This window comes from Stegodyphus dumicola, chromosome 7 (assembly GCF_044657685.1).
Source record: "Stegodyphus dumicola isolate Sdum_Otavi_A_Nest chromosome 7, ASM4465768v1".
Classification (NCBI taxonomy): Eukaryota; Metazoa; Arthropoda; class Arachnida; order Araneae; family Eresidae; genus Stegodyphus; species Stegodyphus dumicola.
In genome coordinates, this window is record NC_140774.1 from 44,816,966 (window position 1) to 44,834,504 (window position 17,539).

The 17,539-nt window shown below is 32.7% G+C and overlaps 1 protein-coding gene across 2 annotated transcripts in view; it reads right to left on the minus strand.

Annotated features, from left to right (window-relative positions):
* Positions 1-17,539, minus strand: part of LOC118190353 (acetoacetyl-CoA synthetase-like) — a 106,136-nt gene that overhangs the window by 49,940 nt on the left and 38,657 nt on the right. For both annotated transcript variants that reach the window (XM_035361057.2, XM_035361058.2), the window contains exons 7-8: positions 6,769-6,883; positions 3,240-3,321 (exon numbers count right to left, since the gene is read on the minus strand). In XM_035361057.2, coding sequence (XP_035216948.1) covers positions 3,240-3,321; positions 6,769-6,883 — 197 coding nt within the window. The remainder of the gene's footprint in view (positions 1-3,239; positions 3,322-6,768; positions 6,884-17,539) is intronic.

The following is a 17,539-nucleotide window of genomic DNA, read 5'->3' on the forward strand; positions in this document are numbered from 1 at the left end:
TACTCTGAGTATCTTTTGACTATTATCCATTTCGATTTAGTTTTACACTGAATTTCTAGTTTTGAGTTCTTGCCATAAATGCTGGCTGCTTTGTAAGCACCAGGTTTGCCTTCTGTTCACCTTACTTAGTTTTAAAATAAAGGGTATTTTATACCTTTCTAAAGTATTTGTAGTATTTCTGAAGACATGGCGATAAATCGCTTACGTTGTTATTATTAAGGGTTAGCCACAAGATGAATTTAGTAAAGTTTCGACTTCTTTAGCTTATGACACCTTTAGCTGAAAGTCAGAAATTTTTATTTGATATGAGTGTGGTGTACCGGAAAGACATATTCTCTTGACTCGCCTACGAATCGGTCACATTAAGTTAATTCAACAATATTTGCTGAAATGGAAGCATTAGTGTTGGTGTATATGCAATTTCACTTTCATTGTAAAACATATCTAATTCAGCAGTTCTGATTTAACGCTTTTATAATTTTATGTTTCATAATTACGCATCTTACTTTATTTGATCTAATTACTACAAGTACTTACGTTGATATTTTTAGTACTTTGAAAGCCACGCAAATCTATCATTGTTTTTAATAACTTTTCGCTTTTCATGTACCCGTATTGCACATTCAATGCTTCAATGATCAAATTACTTGAACTGTCTATGACAAAACTTGATTTTAACGGCTCAAAATTTTGTAATTTACATAATTTGTTCCGATATCATTATTATTTATTTAAAAAATTTTGTTCGGTTTTAAATGAAGAAAAAAATCATTTAATATGTTTACTAGAATAAAACTACAACTTTATAATTTTTATTACGTGTTTTGGATTTTGTATTTTGGTTCAAGGTGTAAATTTCGCCATTTTACTCGCTCGTTATCTGTTCTTCGGCACAGAAAATCTAAATATATTTTCTTGCGTTATTTCCGGAATGTAACAGCTAGCATCTTAAGTATGAAAGAACCAAAGGCTGAACTCCTTATGTGCTTACATAAAGATAAATATCAAACCAAAGAAGGAACAAAATCTAATTTTACATTTTCTCCCATAACGGATTTTACTGCTAATGTCGATACGAAATCTTTCGAAGCATATCATTAGTTATTTTCTGTGCGATAAAAGTCTGAATAATTTAGAACAGTGAAACATTTGATATTGAAATAACTTGGCTTCAAGGTTTTAACGGCACTTAAAAATGCACATATCTCGAAAGTATTTTCAGCATGTGAAATTTGCAGCATATATTTATTAATATACGAATCGCCTCATCAAAGCATTTGTTTGAAGTGGCCAACGCCTAGATGTCTCATCACTGTTTTTACGAATGAATCCCGATGGACTATTTATCCTCAACGCCAGTGTTCTTGTATCCTAATTGCATTATTATTAATTGAATTATTATTAGTGTATGTTTACCATCTCACGTGTTAGATTTTGCATGCCTTTTACTTTATGATAACCTCTCACGGAAGGAATCCCACTTGCCCTTTTTCTTGCTATGTCTGATTCGATGCTATTGTTTATCTTTCAGGATGTCAATCACCAGCTCGTTCTGCTCTGGGCTAGATGTGAATTTTCAGAGTTCTCTCTGCACGGTTTCACCACACTTACTTCTTTTAGCTATCAATTCTATATTAATTATGCTTATAAGCAAATCATTCAACTATGGTTAAAAATTTATTAAACCTTACTAATGCACCCATAATTAGAAAATGCCCAATTCTTGTTCGATAGAAGTAGGCCTACGGCCTAGGTATCCGGTGTGTACACCATTCCCCAGTGAAACCGTACGCTGCGTGCACAAGAGGAGTAGAGAATATTATATCTGAGAGAATGAAAAGAAAGACATATACAAATAATCAAGGTTTACGGGGATTTTAACTTGCATCCTCAAAATTTAGATTACCAGCCAGCCTCCACTAATACTTACATTGCTTAAAGGAACTTACATAAATATTCATTTGACTCAAAATTTGAAAAATCGGTCTTTTTTTCAAAATAATTTGTCGAAATTCAGTTGCTTCGCTACTGAATTCAGTAACTAGAACTACACCTGTTTGTATATAGTAGTATTTTAACATTTAATCAACAAACTAAAATTGTTGATACTTAACAATATTAAATTTGTATACTGTTTAAACTAAAACTGCTGGTGTTTAGTACCTATTCTGGAGTTTATTTATTAATGAAAGGAATAAAGACCCACGCAGCACGTCTCCAAAAATATACGTATAATTTTGGTGAAATAAGGGTATGGTATTTTTTGCACGTTACTTTTACGAAATTTATACGAATGAAAAAGGCTGAAGTTACTATTGACTCTTTATCGTTATTTTCCACACGTTATTTTTACGAAAATTATACGAATCCGAATGTACTGATAAAACTACTGCCATAATGGTATATTTTATTCGCCACTTTTACGCATATTATACGAATCCGAATGTTCTGAAAGAAACTACTGCCTTTATGGTATATTTCATTCGTCACTTTTACGGATATTATACGAAGTCTAAAAAGATTGAAAATGAAGTTTATTAATTCAAAATATTTAGTGCATTTTTGGCATTTCACTTTGTTTTCCTTTTCCACGAACATGAAAAAAGGGCATTCATATATGAGGCTAAAATTTTTCTATGAATTTTAACATGTGAGCTAAATCTTTACGTGCATTTTTGCAAAAAAATTATATTTTCTTAATTTAAAGATCTTCAAAATAACTTATTTATTTTCTTATATCAAATTTGTTATTTTTATTCATATCAACACTTACATTAATTTACACAATTTAATTTCTTTTATGAAAATCCTATTACCCATTTAACTGGAACAACCTGTATATTTGTGTACTTACTGAGTTTGGTACAATACTCGCCTTATTTAATTTATCAAAAGTGGGCAATTAAATTGGAATAAGACTAGCAAATCTTTCATGTCGAGGAATAGAATAATAAATAGAGCAGAAGATGCTTGGAAATGTTTAACTTCTTAAACAATAGTTTAATGTAGACCAAAGGATCATTAATTATAATCAAAGATATACTAATATTTTTATTTAATAATAATAATAATAACTCTACAAAATTGCAAGCTGAATTCTGATATTTTGCATATATTTCAATTTCTTTAATCTTTGTTATAAAAATCACATGAGGCTAACGAAAGATTTGAAAATTACTACTTAGTATGATGGTACATTGTACTGAGAGTTCTGAAGTATGAAATACTACTGCTTTTACCATTTGGGTGTGTCTTTAATAATTTGTTTCGTGCTACCATCTTTTCCAGGAGCATAAACAACTTTCTGAAGCGTAGGCAAACCTAGAAATACACACAAGCAATAAAAAAAAAAAAAAAAAAAAAAAAAAAGTCATACATAGTAAAAAAAAAAAAGTTTCGTTCATTTGGTGACACACAAGATTTTGAAAAACACAGAAGAAAGTAAAGACTAAATAAATAAAAAGGTTAAACACTCTGAAAATTTAAAATTTATTTCGAAGTTTCATATTAATTTTCAACATATTAATTTTTATTTTTAAACTTTGGAAAATGTATTGAGATGTTGTAGTTTTTTTTTTTTTTTTTTTTTTTTTAAATTAACAGACCTGAAGTGAAGTTGCCTTGCTGGGGTTGGAAGCCTGGAACTCTCGAATACGCATCGAGTATGCTTCCAGTTACACCACGAAGGCATGCGGAAAGGAGGGAGAAAATACCTTACATTCTCCTCTTTTTAAAGGGCGATCGGGGAGTATAGGAATCCTGATTCTGGCGAATTATCGTCCACCATCTTTTAGTTCGGCCACTTGCAGGGTCATTAGGTTTTTTTGGAAGCAGGAGACGTGAAAAAAGTACAGTGCTCTTGCCAGGATTTGAACACTGGACCTCTCGAATACGCTTCGAGTATGGTTCCAAGTACACACGAAGGCATGCGGAAAGAAGGAAGAAAATACCTTATAACGTAAGAATAAACCTTTTTCCATTAAAAGCTCAATTTGATCAGGAATGCACATGCTACAGTTGCAGAAAGACGTCTGTAGTTGTAGAGGCTAAAATTATTGAAATGTAGAAAACTCTCTGATTGAATCTCCTCAACATCAGTCATTTGCACACATTCAGTTCAACAGAAAACTTCCAAAACTCTTGATTAAAATTATTGTTTTACTGTAATTATTTTTAACCTCTTCTCAAAAGTGAGCCCTAGAGCCGTAATGCAATTTCATGATTTAATGGCTTACTAGCAGATAGTGTGTCTATTGTATTCTACAGAAGTCAAACCTCCTTGAGGCTCTGGCAACCATTCTTCCATGAAATATACGAGCAAGACAAAAAAAATTGTATTCTACAGAGGAATAGACAACATTCAACATAAACATTAAATAACAAAATGAGCGTTAAATCGACAGCAGTTCTACAAGTCATTATAAAATTATTTCTACAAAAAAAGATTGAAAACATTTTATAATAAAGAATTAAGTTTAGAAGTTTTTCTACTTCCTTGTACGACGTAAAGTAATCAATGCAAACACAAAAAGCTGCAGATTTCAGATTTCAACGTAAATATTCATTTTGACCGTTATTGAATTCATTTTGAGTACTGTTTTGCTTGGCTTCTGTATGTACGGACAGAATAAAGCACTCTTTTTTTTCCAAAACACATGTTAAGTGGATTTAAAATGGATTTTTTCGTGACGTCTGTACCTACGTGTGTACGTATGTAGCTCTCATAACTTAAAAACGATTAGCCGTAGAACGTTCAAATTTTGTATGTGGGACTGCTATAACATCTAATTGCGCATCTTCCTTTTTTATTACAATCAGCAGTACCAGACATATATATATATATATGTATATATAAGATAAAAATATGTAAAACATAAATTATAAATTGCCAATAGCCTTTTAATGCTTAAATTAATTTCCTCTCTCTATTCTAAAAACATAAATCTCTTTCTGCACTGCGTCATATCGAGACTGATTAATCAATGTCATATGACACTTACATCACATTGATGATGTAAATGGACCTAAAACTCAAAATAACAATTATTCAGCCAGTAATGATTTTACAGTAAAATGCACTGAGAACTAAAACTAACTAACACTGAGTTTAAGATTTCATCCTGAACACAACGCAATTGCTTTCTATACTTCCATCTAGCTGAACTGCTCTTTTCTAACAGCAAAGCTATAAAAAATGTAAACGCTCGAAACAGGCACGATTAGTGTGTCAAGTTGTTAGTGGCTGCAATATGTTTACTGAAATAAAATGAAGATTTAACCTGCCTTGGCTGCCACTTTCCTTTTCATCATAAATCAACATTCTACGCAATCAAAATTCTTGTTGTTCATTACGAATTCAACATCCTACGTTCTAAGCTTTCTACGTTTCTACGTCATCAACTATTTCTACAATATTATTACTTCAAAGACTACTTTTTATTACACGCACATGCAAACACACACACACATATATATATATATATATATTTGAATGATATTGAAAATTAGTTCGCAGCAATAATTAATCTTCTATTTGTATACAATTAAATTTTTATAATTTAAAATTTAAATTAGCTTTATATGAATAAGAGAATATTTGTTTAATTCAAATATATATATATTTCACCCTCTTACCCGGCATAAAAGTCTTTACCCGGTTTTTATGTTCGCAATCGTTGGTCATAGTCATATACTTCTAGTTACAGAAGTGTTTAAATGACGGAAATATTCATGTTTTGGCGCTTTCAACTTAAATAACGAAATCTAACTTTTAATGCCGCTTGTACTTAATATCTGGGAAAGTTTCGTACTCATTATGGAAAAATAAAAATAAAGAAATTTGACTCCATTGCAACAAATATTGATCGGCATATTTAATTTCGAAATTTGAATTTTGTTTGTGTCAATTTCAATTTGACTCGAAGAATCAGTTAATTAAGTAAATTCAAGGAACATTTAATGTAGCAATTCAAGGAAATAAATTTTCATGAAGTGCAACAAAAATGCATATAATTTAATATCCGTACAAGGAAATCATGTAATGTCAGCGTCAGTTTTTTGCTCATATCTTCCAGCTCATGCGCGATATCCTACTCCGTAACACCAACATAAGTTTATTATATATTATTTAGTTACAGTACTTCACCAAAAAAATCGTCTAGTATACATGGAAGAATATAATTAATATCATTTCGAGGATGGATATTCTTATTTAGAAATGGTAAAGAAATGAAAGAAATTTCAACGTATTTAAAATTTAGTAACTGTAATCAAACGTCAAGAAAATCAGATCTACCGTCTTTAAAGAAACTGGAGACTTTAAAACCTTATCGGTTGAAAATAGTCAGTATCGAAAAACATTGTCAAACAGATAAATGAAAAAAATAAAAGTAACATTTAATGTGCACGCTATTGTGTAAAGAAACTGAATAATGTAATATTTATTTATGTAAAGCAAAGTTAAATGCAACTATTAACTTATTAAACACTCGTTGAATCTTCATAAAAAGTTCCACATCGGTCTATGGTAGATTAAGATAATTCAGATCAAGTAAAATTTAATAAGAAATATTATTCCACCGATGACTAGGAGTTGAGGGAATAGAATTTACTCAATTTAAGTTTTATTAATTAAAAAAATTCATTTGTTTCCTAGGAAATATTTTACGTGGTAGGTTTGTTTAGTAAAAGCTAAAAATCGAAATCTGGGTTAGTTGACAGCTTTGCTAAAGCGTTAAATGCTATTGGAGTTGAAAATGTTGTACTAACCAGCGACCACTTGTGGTATCTTCTCATCCATTAAAATCTCATTTTCTTCGAAAACGAAATTTCCTGCTGTGAATAAGATTTTTGGATCTAGCTGTTGAAATCTTGAAAGAACGGCCTAAAAATAGGGGACAAATTTTGAAATTATTTGTCATACATTAATGAATAATATAATTTTGTATTTGTTTCCCAACAAAATGTAGCAGTTTAAGAAACTTCACAAAAATATAATGAAAACATTTTGTTATCTGAAACCAACTGAATGCTATTTATATGTAAAAGAAAAGCATGCTAGAATAAAATGTAAATTAAGGCCTCATATATTTCCCCACTTAAAATTTAAAAAAATTACATTATTTACCAGTTCGAAATTAGACATTTCGTCCATATAAGAAGTCTAGGTTCACATTCAAATAGATTCTTTTACAAGGCTATCTCAACTGGAAAAGCTTCATTTGTGGACTTTTACATACGTCAGGACCCTAATAAGGGGACTCATTTAGGAATCTGGAAAGAGCAGGAGTAGTGCATCTCCTGTTGCATGCCAGAATAACCAACAAAGTATCATTCAAATAGATAGTGTGGCCAGCAAAGCGGGCAGGTATCAGCTAGTATAGTATAATGCATACTCAGTTTTAGATAAAAGCTGAAGGGAATTTTTTTGTAATGAAAAAATCATTTGAAATTATACATAAATTTGGAACCAAGAAGGAATGAATTTTCTTTATTTCTTTTGATATTATCTACAAATTTAAGTATATTTTTTCTTGTCGACAAACTTAAATATATTTTCTTATCATTCTGTTTTAGTTTCTTTTGACATTAATGGATTTTTTATTAATATTTCACTCGACACAGCATCAAAATTTCATAGAACCCTAATTTCTTATGTATTAAATAAAATTTCGGGTTAATTAAAAAATAAAATTAACAAAGCAAAAACCTTGTGTTTGTCCTAGATTTAGTTAAGAATTTAATCAATTTCAAGGACAAAGAGGTACGGGTGCCTCGTCATCAGGAGCAAAGAAATCTGCAAGACTGGAAAGCAACAGCTGACGTGGATCGGTGTTTAAGACATCCAGGTGCTTGGGCCCAGTGCTCTATCCCGAATCGAACGATTAAAAACTTCAAAATAATATACTTAATAATACATTAAGAAATAAAATAACAAATTCACATTATTGAAAAATTTTTTAAATGTATTATAAATGTAATTTAATTGGAGGAGATTGTTCAGAAAGCTGATCGAGCGGGGAACAAAAAGTACTTAAGTGCACATTGCAAGTGGTAGTAGTGGTAAAGTTTACAAGAATATGCATGTGAGATTACAAGAATATGAATGCACATTTACAAGAATATGCATGTGATACACGATTTAAAAGGAATACATACAATAATAATACAGTAAAATAATGCAAATCAAGGAAGAAAACTTATAAACAAAGCGACATTAAATACTAATTACTCCATCATCACCTTAGGGTTAAGTATGGCAATGCGCCGCTTTTTATGCTGCTCAGCCTTACATTTATAGATCCGGAGATTAGTATGACTAAGTGCCCTCATTTCTGCATGAAAATTTCGTGCAAAATGGTAATAAAATGATCGTATTTGTACAATGTTAAGTTCTTCAAGAATGACATTATTACGAACGTATTGGTGTGCTTTGAAGATCTACCTCAGAACACAGTTCTGTGCAGTATGAAGTTTTTTTCTGTCAGATTTACAAGAATATGCCCGAACTGGACAGGAATAATATAGCATAGACCGCAACATGGACTTATTAATGACTGACTTGTTGTCAATAGATAGAATGCTGTTTCCAGACATTAAGAGATACAGTTTAGCTTTACAAGTTCGAAACTTCAGCAGTAAAGACTGTATGTATAGGGTCCAAGTGAGAGAATTAGTGAGGATCACCCCGAGGTAAGGGACTTGCTTAGCCCAGGCCAGAGTTTTTCCATATAACTTCAAATGCTGATGGATGCTCTGTTTTCTGGTGAACATGACAGCAATGGTCTTGTCAACCTTGTCTTCGATTTTGCATTTAATAGGCCAGGCCTGTAGTACATGTATGTGGCTTTGAAGATGTTAAATAACTGGACTAAGAAATGCATTCTGTGCGAAGATCTCTGTATCATTAGCGTACATTGTAAGTGTAGTGTAAGGTGTGCTAGGAATGTCGTTCACGTAAATATTGAATAAATTAGGACCAAGTAAGAACCCCTGTAGTTCAGGTAAAATAGCACAGCGAGTTGATTGTGTATCAGAAATTCCAACGACAAAGTGTCTAACTGTCAGATGGGATATAATTATATGTGTAATGTAATCTGGGAACTTCAGATTGTGAATTTTGTAAATAAGTCCGTCCAACCAAACACGATCGAAAGCCTTGGCTGTATCGATAAACAGGCCTACTGTGAATTTCTTTTGGCAAAAGCCCTCCAAAATGTGTTCAACAGCACGATGTAATTGATAAGAGGTTGGTAAATTGTTAAGAAACCAAAATATTCTTTCTCTGTCTAGATGACTTCTTACACATTTGAGGATAACTGCTCTCATGAGCTTACTTATGCATGGGCCTGTACGAACGGGGCTCATTGATTGGCTTTTGTGCTTGAGAATTGGAGTTACACGAGCCGTTTTCCGCAAGGCTGGGAAGTATTGCTAATGTTGAATAATATTAAAAAGTTTCTTCAACTTGAAAATCATTTTCAGAGCAGCATTTTAATCATCTTGTTAGTTTCCGAAATTTTCTTCGGTTTGAAGTCTTTTATATAGCCAATATACAGCAATAACGCGAACGAAAAGATACAGGAGTCCTTCATAATGCTTTGTCGGTAAAAATTGTAACGAAATTGAAAAAAAAATTAAGTTAATAGAATTTAAAAGCGTTATGAAGACTGGATTGGACTTAAAATCATTAACTAAACAAGATAAACATTTGGGAAAGTGAAACGTTTTAAGGAAATTGAATACACCAATCAAGAAGATTTTTGAATAATTTTTGCAGACTCCGAGTCAAAATTGATTTAATTTCCATCTATGATTCAGTTTCGCCTTTTCGGACATAAGGTACGTGTTCCTTGATATGAAACTTTAACGCTCTTTCATTTTAACAGATATATCTCAAATCACACTAACACATATGCTATAAATTATCCAAAAATTAATGTCCGAAATGGAACCGTTAAGAATCGAACTATGGATTTTATTAATAGGATTATTTAAAGGACTTGAAAATTGGACTTCTGGGGAATCTGTGCAATTTTATAACAGGCAGAAGGATGGAATGGAAGCACGACAGGATTATTAATGTTATTTCTAACAGCGGAATGTCTTCTTTGATGGTAAGCTCAAAATTTAAAGGCCTTTATCAGTGACCACGGGAAAAAATCCTCGGTCAATGGCAACTGTATATAACAATGGCAACTTGGCAACTGTATCATTCTTGTGCTTCCATTTCATCCTTCTGTCAGTTATAAAATTGTACAGATGCTCCAGAAGTTTAATTTTTTCAAGTTATTTTTCTCACCTATCAACAAAATCCGTGGTTCGGTTTGCCCTCGAAATCGATTGAGTTCTTGACTAAACACAAGACTACACATAATAACATAGGCCAAACACAACACTGCTGCTTTGCTAATTTTGTTTCAGTTTGGAGTGTTTCTCTTCTGTTTGAGTGAGAAATGCCAGCTCTTGCATAATGAAATTGAAGCAATTAACCTACTCGTTGATGTCTTCTAAAATCAAGATTCATTTTGTAGGGATTTATATTTATTTCAACTAATAATTTAAATTTTAGTTCAGACTTTCCTATAAGCCTTCATTCCCCTAATTGTCAGTGCCAGAATAGTTAACTTTGGTAGCGCGCGTGACGAGAATGTAAATTTTACTTGAGGAGAAAAAGTTTAAATACCGAGGTTTTAGGAGAGAACTTAGATAGTTGGGCTCGAGCAGCCGTCTCTGCCGTAGGTGCAATTGCTGATTGCTGGTTCAAGTGGCTTAAAATGCATTTATCTGCTGCCTCTAGTTTTAGAGGAGGGACGAAATTCGGTATCTCGCTGAGCCCTGTAGGTTAGTTTAGTACTTAGTAAACATTTCACCTTTTGATTTTCAGTTACCTGCTGTTCAGTTACGGCCCAAGTAGAGGCGAAGTTTGTTAGCGTTGAGTTGACGCAGTGTAAATTTTAAAGAGTTAATAAAGGGTTTGAACCTTTCTTCTGTGTAGTTTCCTGCTACTTCTGTATCCAGATAGAAGTTAACCCACCTAAACACTACAATTTCATTTCCCAAAATAATTATTACCATCAAAGTGAAGGATTAACTGCGAGTAATCCCTCTTTCTGCAGTACTTGTTTACATTTACATGTAATTAAGATCAAATTATTTGAAAATCATTCTTTTCCCTTCATGATGACACGCGCTTTTATCGGTCAATGAAGAGTGGACTGAAATTTTATCTGTTATGAATTCGATACCTCGAGCTAACTTTTGAAACTGAATTAGACAACTCCCTTCCTTTCTTCATTCAAAAAAAAAAAAAAAAAAAATCTGATTTCAGCAGTACTGCTTATCTTAAACCTTTTCTATTTACTCTCCTCCCATGAAATCATGTTATTCTATTCAGGAAAACAACAAAAATGGCTTCCTTTTATTCTGTCGAATATCATGTTCTCAAGCTTTGCTCTTCAGATTCTTTTCTTTATTATGAACTCAATTATTTGAAACCAGTTGCCATTTAATACAGAATTTGTACCACAGGCTTTGTTAAAATGTTTAAAAAACTTTTCTCTAGCCATCACGAAAGACATTTTGCTATTAGAAATTATAACAATAGCGTTGTTGTCTTTTTTTTTTTTTTTTTTTTTTTTTTTTTTTTTTTTTAGCTTCCTTTCAGTTATAAATTTGATCGGATTCTCTACGAGTTCAACTTTAAGGAAATGTTTTCACCAATTGTGATAATTTCTTGTTGTGTTTTTAGAAAATCCGTTTCTGATTTTAACTCTTGGGAAATTGCGATTTAACATTCATTATCCAAATTAAAGAACTGTTAAAAATCTCCTATCAAAGAACATGAATATCATATTTTGAAAATGATAAAATAAACAAATTTTTGCTAGCTAATCATAGTTGGTCACTTAACCAAAATTTTACTTTGAATCCGAGAAACCTATTCACGATTTCATATCATGACTGGTCGAACTTCCTGTACCGCCATTAGAGGCTCAGCAGGTCTTAGCGAAGCTATTTAATTAAAGAAACATTGAGATCTTAAAGCAAGGCCTAAATTAGGCCCATTAAGCAGTAGAACTACCACCATACTACCTGAAATAACTTTAAATAGAATAAACAACTAAAATATGAACCTGATGAGGACCTGATGAGATTTACCAGCTACACCAACAAAAGCACATTATTATATACTTTTTAAAATATAACACATGTTACTTACACGCATAAAAATACGTTACTTACATATACAAAGAAATAAAATAACAGAATATCGTAAACATCCTACTTTTTCTTAAAATCGACAAGGAAATTTTAAACACAATCAATATATAAATTCATTTCATTTACAGATACATATTTTAAGAAATTTGACAATTTCAATTTAGTCACTGTATTTTTTAGATCCTTTAGGGTATTAAATTTAGCAATATCTGGAATAAATCTTAGAACAATATTTTTCATAGAAGAGCATCTAAACAACAGGTGCTCAGTATCGACATTACACATGCCACATGGAAAGGCACAATTTTTAATCGAAAACCTATTATAATGAAAGGGAAAGTGTCCATGATTAGTTAAAGCTGCGTTTAGATACTGCGTCACTAGGGCATCTTCTCTCACTTACAGTTGAGATAAAATTTATGTGAATCTTCCTTTAGAAATTTGGGTCGTTCCACTTTGCTTGCCATAGAGTCAAACTTTTTCTTTTCAACAATGATTTCAAACTTTGTCTTTACTTCAAAATCAATAATTTGATTTTCAGTGGCAGCCTTTGCTAATCTATCTGCTAACTCGTTACGAATGGTCCAATATGACTCTTCCTCTAAAAGAGATTAATATCTCTGAAAGCGATAAGAAAAATGAGCATATCTTTTATCTGTTTAATTAGATCAGTTATTTGTACAAACATACGTAATTGAAACAATTGCGCTTTCGCAGTCACTATAGATTTCCTCAGATCAAGCGCAGAATTAGTGTGTGTGTGATTATGGCAAAGCTTCAAGGGCTATCTGCCTAAGGGGAAGAATGCCTTCACGGAGGACTTTCTAAGGAAAACTGGTTCGTATACACGTTACACATGGGGAAAACCACGGAAACGCCCATGCAGCCAGCCCGTTTGCGGAATTCCAACCTCGGACCGAACTACCAGTGTTCACCGACTTTACCGCTCGGCCGCTGGTGGGCTAGCGCAGAATTAGAAATAAGTCAATATAAGGCCTTTCGCAGGGCAGGGCCAGTCTATATTTGCTTTGTAAGCTTAGTTTCTCATCTGAGAACACACAAAAGGCTGTCCCTACATGACCATTTAATTTAGAGCCATCTGTAAAAACCATGTAGCCTGTCATATTGGGGAGGCTTTTATGCTAATTCATCAGTTTCAATAAAGATGGATGAATATCTAAACCTTTCTCAAAGTAAAAATCTCTAGCTGAGAAGATCTCACTGAAACAATCGACAGTTTTATTACCAGCTTTTAATTTAAAGATAGCATATTCTTTTTTCGCTAAAATATCGATCGAAGGACATCCAGCCAAAATCTGAAGAGGTACTGTGGAAACAGTTCTAAAGTATTTAGTAATCCCCAATAAAGCGATTCTTTGAATTTACAAAATTTGTTACGCATTCGAACCGTTCCAGTCCACCATGCGCCACATGCATACAAGATCTTTTTCTCAATAGCTCTTTTATACAAACTCTTAAGAACTTTACCTTGGAGGTTCATTTTACTAAGTCTATTAAGAATATGGGTGCATTCGATCCTTAATCTAGGTGAGGTATAAAAGTGAGCTTTTCATCGATCGTAATGCCCAAGTATTTGGTTGTCTTAGAAACTCTAATTGGTTGTCCATACAGTTTGCAAAGATTTGCAAATAAGATATATTGATCTAAACCTTTTATATTCACAAAAATTTACTTAATGGCATCAATTCCAGTCCAATTCTGTTTACCAGTTGCCAAGCGGTAAAACTGCTGAACATTGATATTTTGAATAGGATTCAAATCCTGGTGAACAGGCAGGCTGTATTTTCATGGTTTTACCCATATGTAAGATGAATATGACCAAATTTCCTTTAAAAAATCCCTCCGAAGGAATCTCTTTCTTTTAGCAGATATGTCTTGCGTACTTTGTCGCAATCCGATTCGGGTCTTCCCATGCTTTCAAAATTCTCACTTCTTAACATTTTCTATTTTCCTTTTTGATTTCTTCGCCAAATGATGCTATATTCGTTGTCGCCTTTGCTCCACCCATGGGTTTTCCTATAAATGCGGTTGTTACTTCTCCCATGCTTTGCAATTTTTGATCCTGCACAAGAGTATCCTATTTGATTATCCTGAAAATCAACAAAGTTTATTCAATGCTAAGATAATCGAATGTTGTTTACTTGCCTAATTTTACATGACGCTGAAGTGTTGGTTTTCCAATAAGACTTTTTGAATTGTCAAACTCTTCATACAATGCAACTATCTCCAAAAATTGATGCAGTTTTCGTTATTCTTTCTTTAGGTTTTACAATTTTAAATCAAGCATAAAATAGTCACTTAAATACCACCGAAAGTTTTAACTGTTGCAGTGAAAATATTCTAATCCTATAGAAAGTCCATGTTTATTTCACAATCAGCATATTTGCATTTTTTCAGTCTTAACAATCTTGCGTGAAGATAAAATAAATAAACTATGAAGATAAAATTAAAATAAAGTATGATGAATCCTCTCTCTAAAACAAATTCATTTGGCGTTACAGATTGGAATATTTGAATATGCTGGGCATATTAAGACTACATACTTTGCGAAAGGACGCTATTGTGGAAGACCTTTTAAAGAAAATTGGATCGTTGTATTATAAACAAAAGAAGTAACGAAAAATAGCATCTAGCTAGTTCATTTTCTGTTAATAAAATCTACGATAAACTAAGAGCATTTGCTTTATCGATGTAATGAACTGGCGACTAGCCAATATTCGCAATGAGAAAGATATCTATCTATAAATTGACTTCAGAATTATGAGCACACTTCTGATCCAGTAGATTAATCTGTGGTTCTTAACCAATAGACTGTATTTTAATAACAAGGCCCCGTTAAGGGTCTCCTACGTAACTGTGAAATCTCACAAGGAGCTGCAGAAATATCCAACATCAACAAAAATAATAGCTTCATATTTACCTCCGATTTACATTATTACCACGAGATTACGCTGTTAGACTTGCCTTCAAACTACTGAGCTAAGTTTCTCCACACAGCACATAAATTAATGGTCGGTATACTTAATAATCCTTATTTATTTTGTGTCTAGCATAACGAACAACGCATTCGAATGAGTCATAATCGCAGCCAGGATAATTGAGGTATTCTTCGGCATTCTTCCTCAAATATAAAACTAAGTTTTCTGGATTTACGAAAATGGCATTTATTTTATCTTTAAATTGAATCCATTTATATTTATATGCAATTTTCAATGCTTTCTTTTTAATATAAAAGCTTTAAATACTTCTAATATTTTGCCACAGCTTCATATAATTGAATCTGAAGGATCACCGTTCCCCTTCTATTAACTCGTGAAAATATAGTGTGTCTCCGAATCACTCAGCTTTTCATAGCGACTTGGTTGGTGACTGGCGTGAGCAAAAACTATAGCCACTCTTGCAGAATTACATTTTCCTTCCCCAATGTGCTGTCATAGTATGTAAATGATCAACATGTACATTTAGCAATTAAAAAATACTGTCTTTAAATTCTATCAACGGAACAATTGATACTTTATTCTTTGCTTCGGAAAATCTAGTGGTCTCACCAGTGGTATCCGAACTGAAAACATGGTGGATTATATCTCTTCACCACAGGGATTTAATCAACTAGGTCTCGTATCTCACCTCATTCGACTTTTAAAAAGGAGAGAAGGTAAGATATTAGCGAGAGCAGGCATACCATATTCCCTTATGCCTGCTCTCGTGGTGCAAAGTTAGAATAGTCAGAGCGTCCAGCAAGCAGTTGGAATTTTCATCGTTCGAGCGGCTGCGAAGGCGCAACTGATTTTTTTTTTTTTTTCATGTTTCCCTGCTTCTAAAATCTAATGGTATAATCTGTATAACTCTACGGATCAATTAACAAATGCTAAAAAAAATATGAATATGAGTTGCTGTCTGGCAATCTTTTTTTAACATCTTCAAAAAATAAGTGAAGAAAACATTGGCATCAGAATCATAAGAATAGGTATCAATATCTCGTAAGTTATTCCCAGAAAAAATAGCACATCGTAGTTTTAAACCTTTTCCATCACCAGAATTCACGATTACTGAGAATGCGATATGTTAATATGCATACTGAAGATTTAAGATGAAGGTAATGATGATGATACAGATGATGCAGATATACGCAAATGATGATGTTGTTTAGGAATGAAGTTATGAAAAATTATTACTGACAACTAATAATATTGTTTTCAAGTAAATCCTATTCTATTAGAATAAAAATTCATTGAATATCGTATTTCTTTCATCCTCTTCGCAATATAATGGCCAGCCTCTTGCTAGTTAAGCATTCGTTAAAATCTATTGGCAAGCTATTTGATCACCGAAAACGTGCCGTGATCAAATAGCTTGCCACCGAAACGTTCTTTAAAAGAATTTAAAGTGAATTTCAGACGACTATAGATATCACACCAGCAAGTAAACGGTAATGCATACAGCGAGGCTCTAAAGAGAGGTCGCATCCGCATCCTCGGTTTCGAACTAGCAGTCAGTCTCCGCTAACCATTATACCGTCTAGTACATTGATTATAAAGTCACCTTATTTATTTCCCTTATAAATAAATATTACTAAAAACAGGTCGGAATGTGTCTTAAAATTAATCACATCTTAAAATCCCATATATTTCGTAAATTTCTGTAAATTATTAATTTAAACGAATATGATACTGCTATTAATAAACCAAAGTCGATTATTAAAAATATTTACTAGACGTATTTGAGCTTTTTCTTTTTAAATTCGTTTATAATCAAAGTCTGTTTCTTTTTTTTTAAATTATACTGAAAGAAAAGGTATAGCTTATAATCGATAGCGTTTTAGAATCGAAGAAAATGTGCTGTATTTGATGTTTTATATTATGCACTATTGAGCAATTGCTGAGGACGGATAATACTATCTTTAATATATCTCAGTCTTTCATCAGATTGTAGATGCTAACCGATGGAGTGAGAGTCGTACTATTCATCAGCCAGAAAATATTCAGGAAAGGAACCTATAACCGAGATGCAGATTCATGGTATGGAACGGGATCATGATCAATGGTCGCGCGTCCCTGTGGTTGTAACTTGAACTATGATCGGCTAACAATACACTGATGACAAATTTCTTTCCATGGACGACAACGCAAAATATCATTGAAAACTCACTATTCAGGATTGCCTAAACAGAGAGAATATTCAACGCTTCATATGGCTGGCACGTTCTGCAGATCTAAACTCCATTGGAAGTGCTTGGGACGCTCTGGGGTCGCGCAATGTTGGTCAAAATATCCTCCAACAAACAAGAACACAGTCA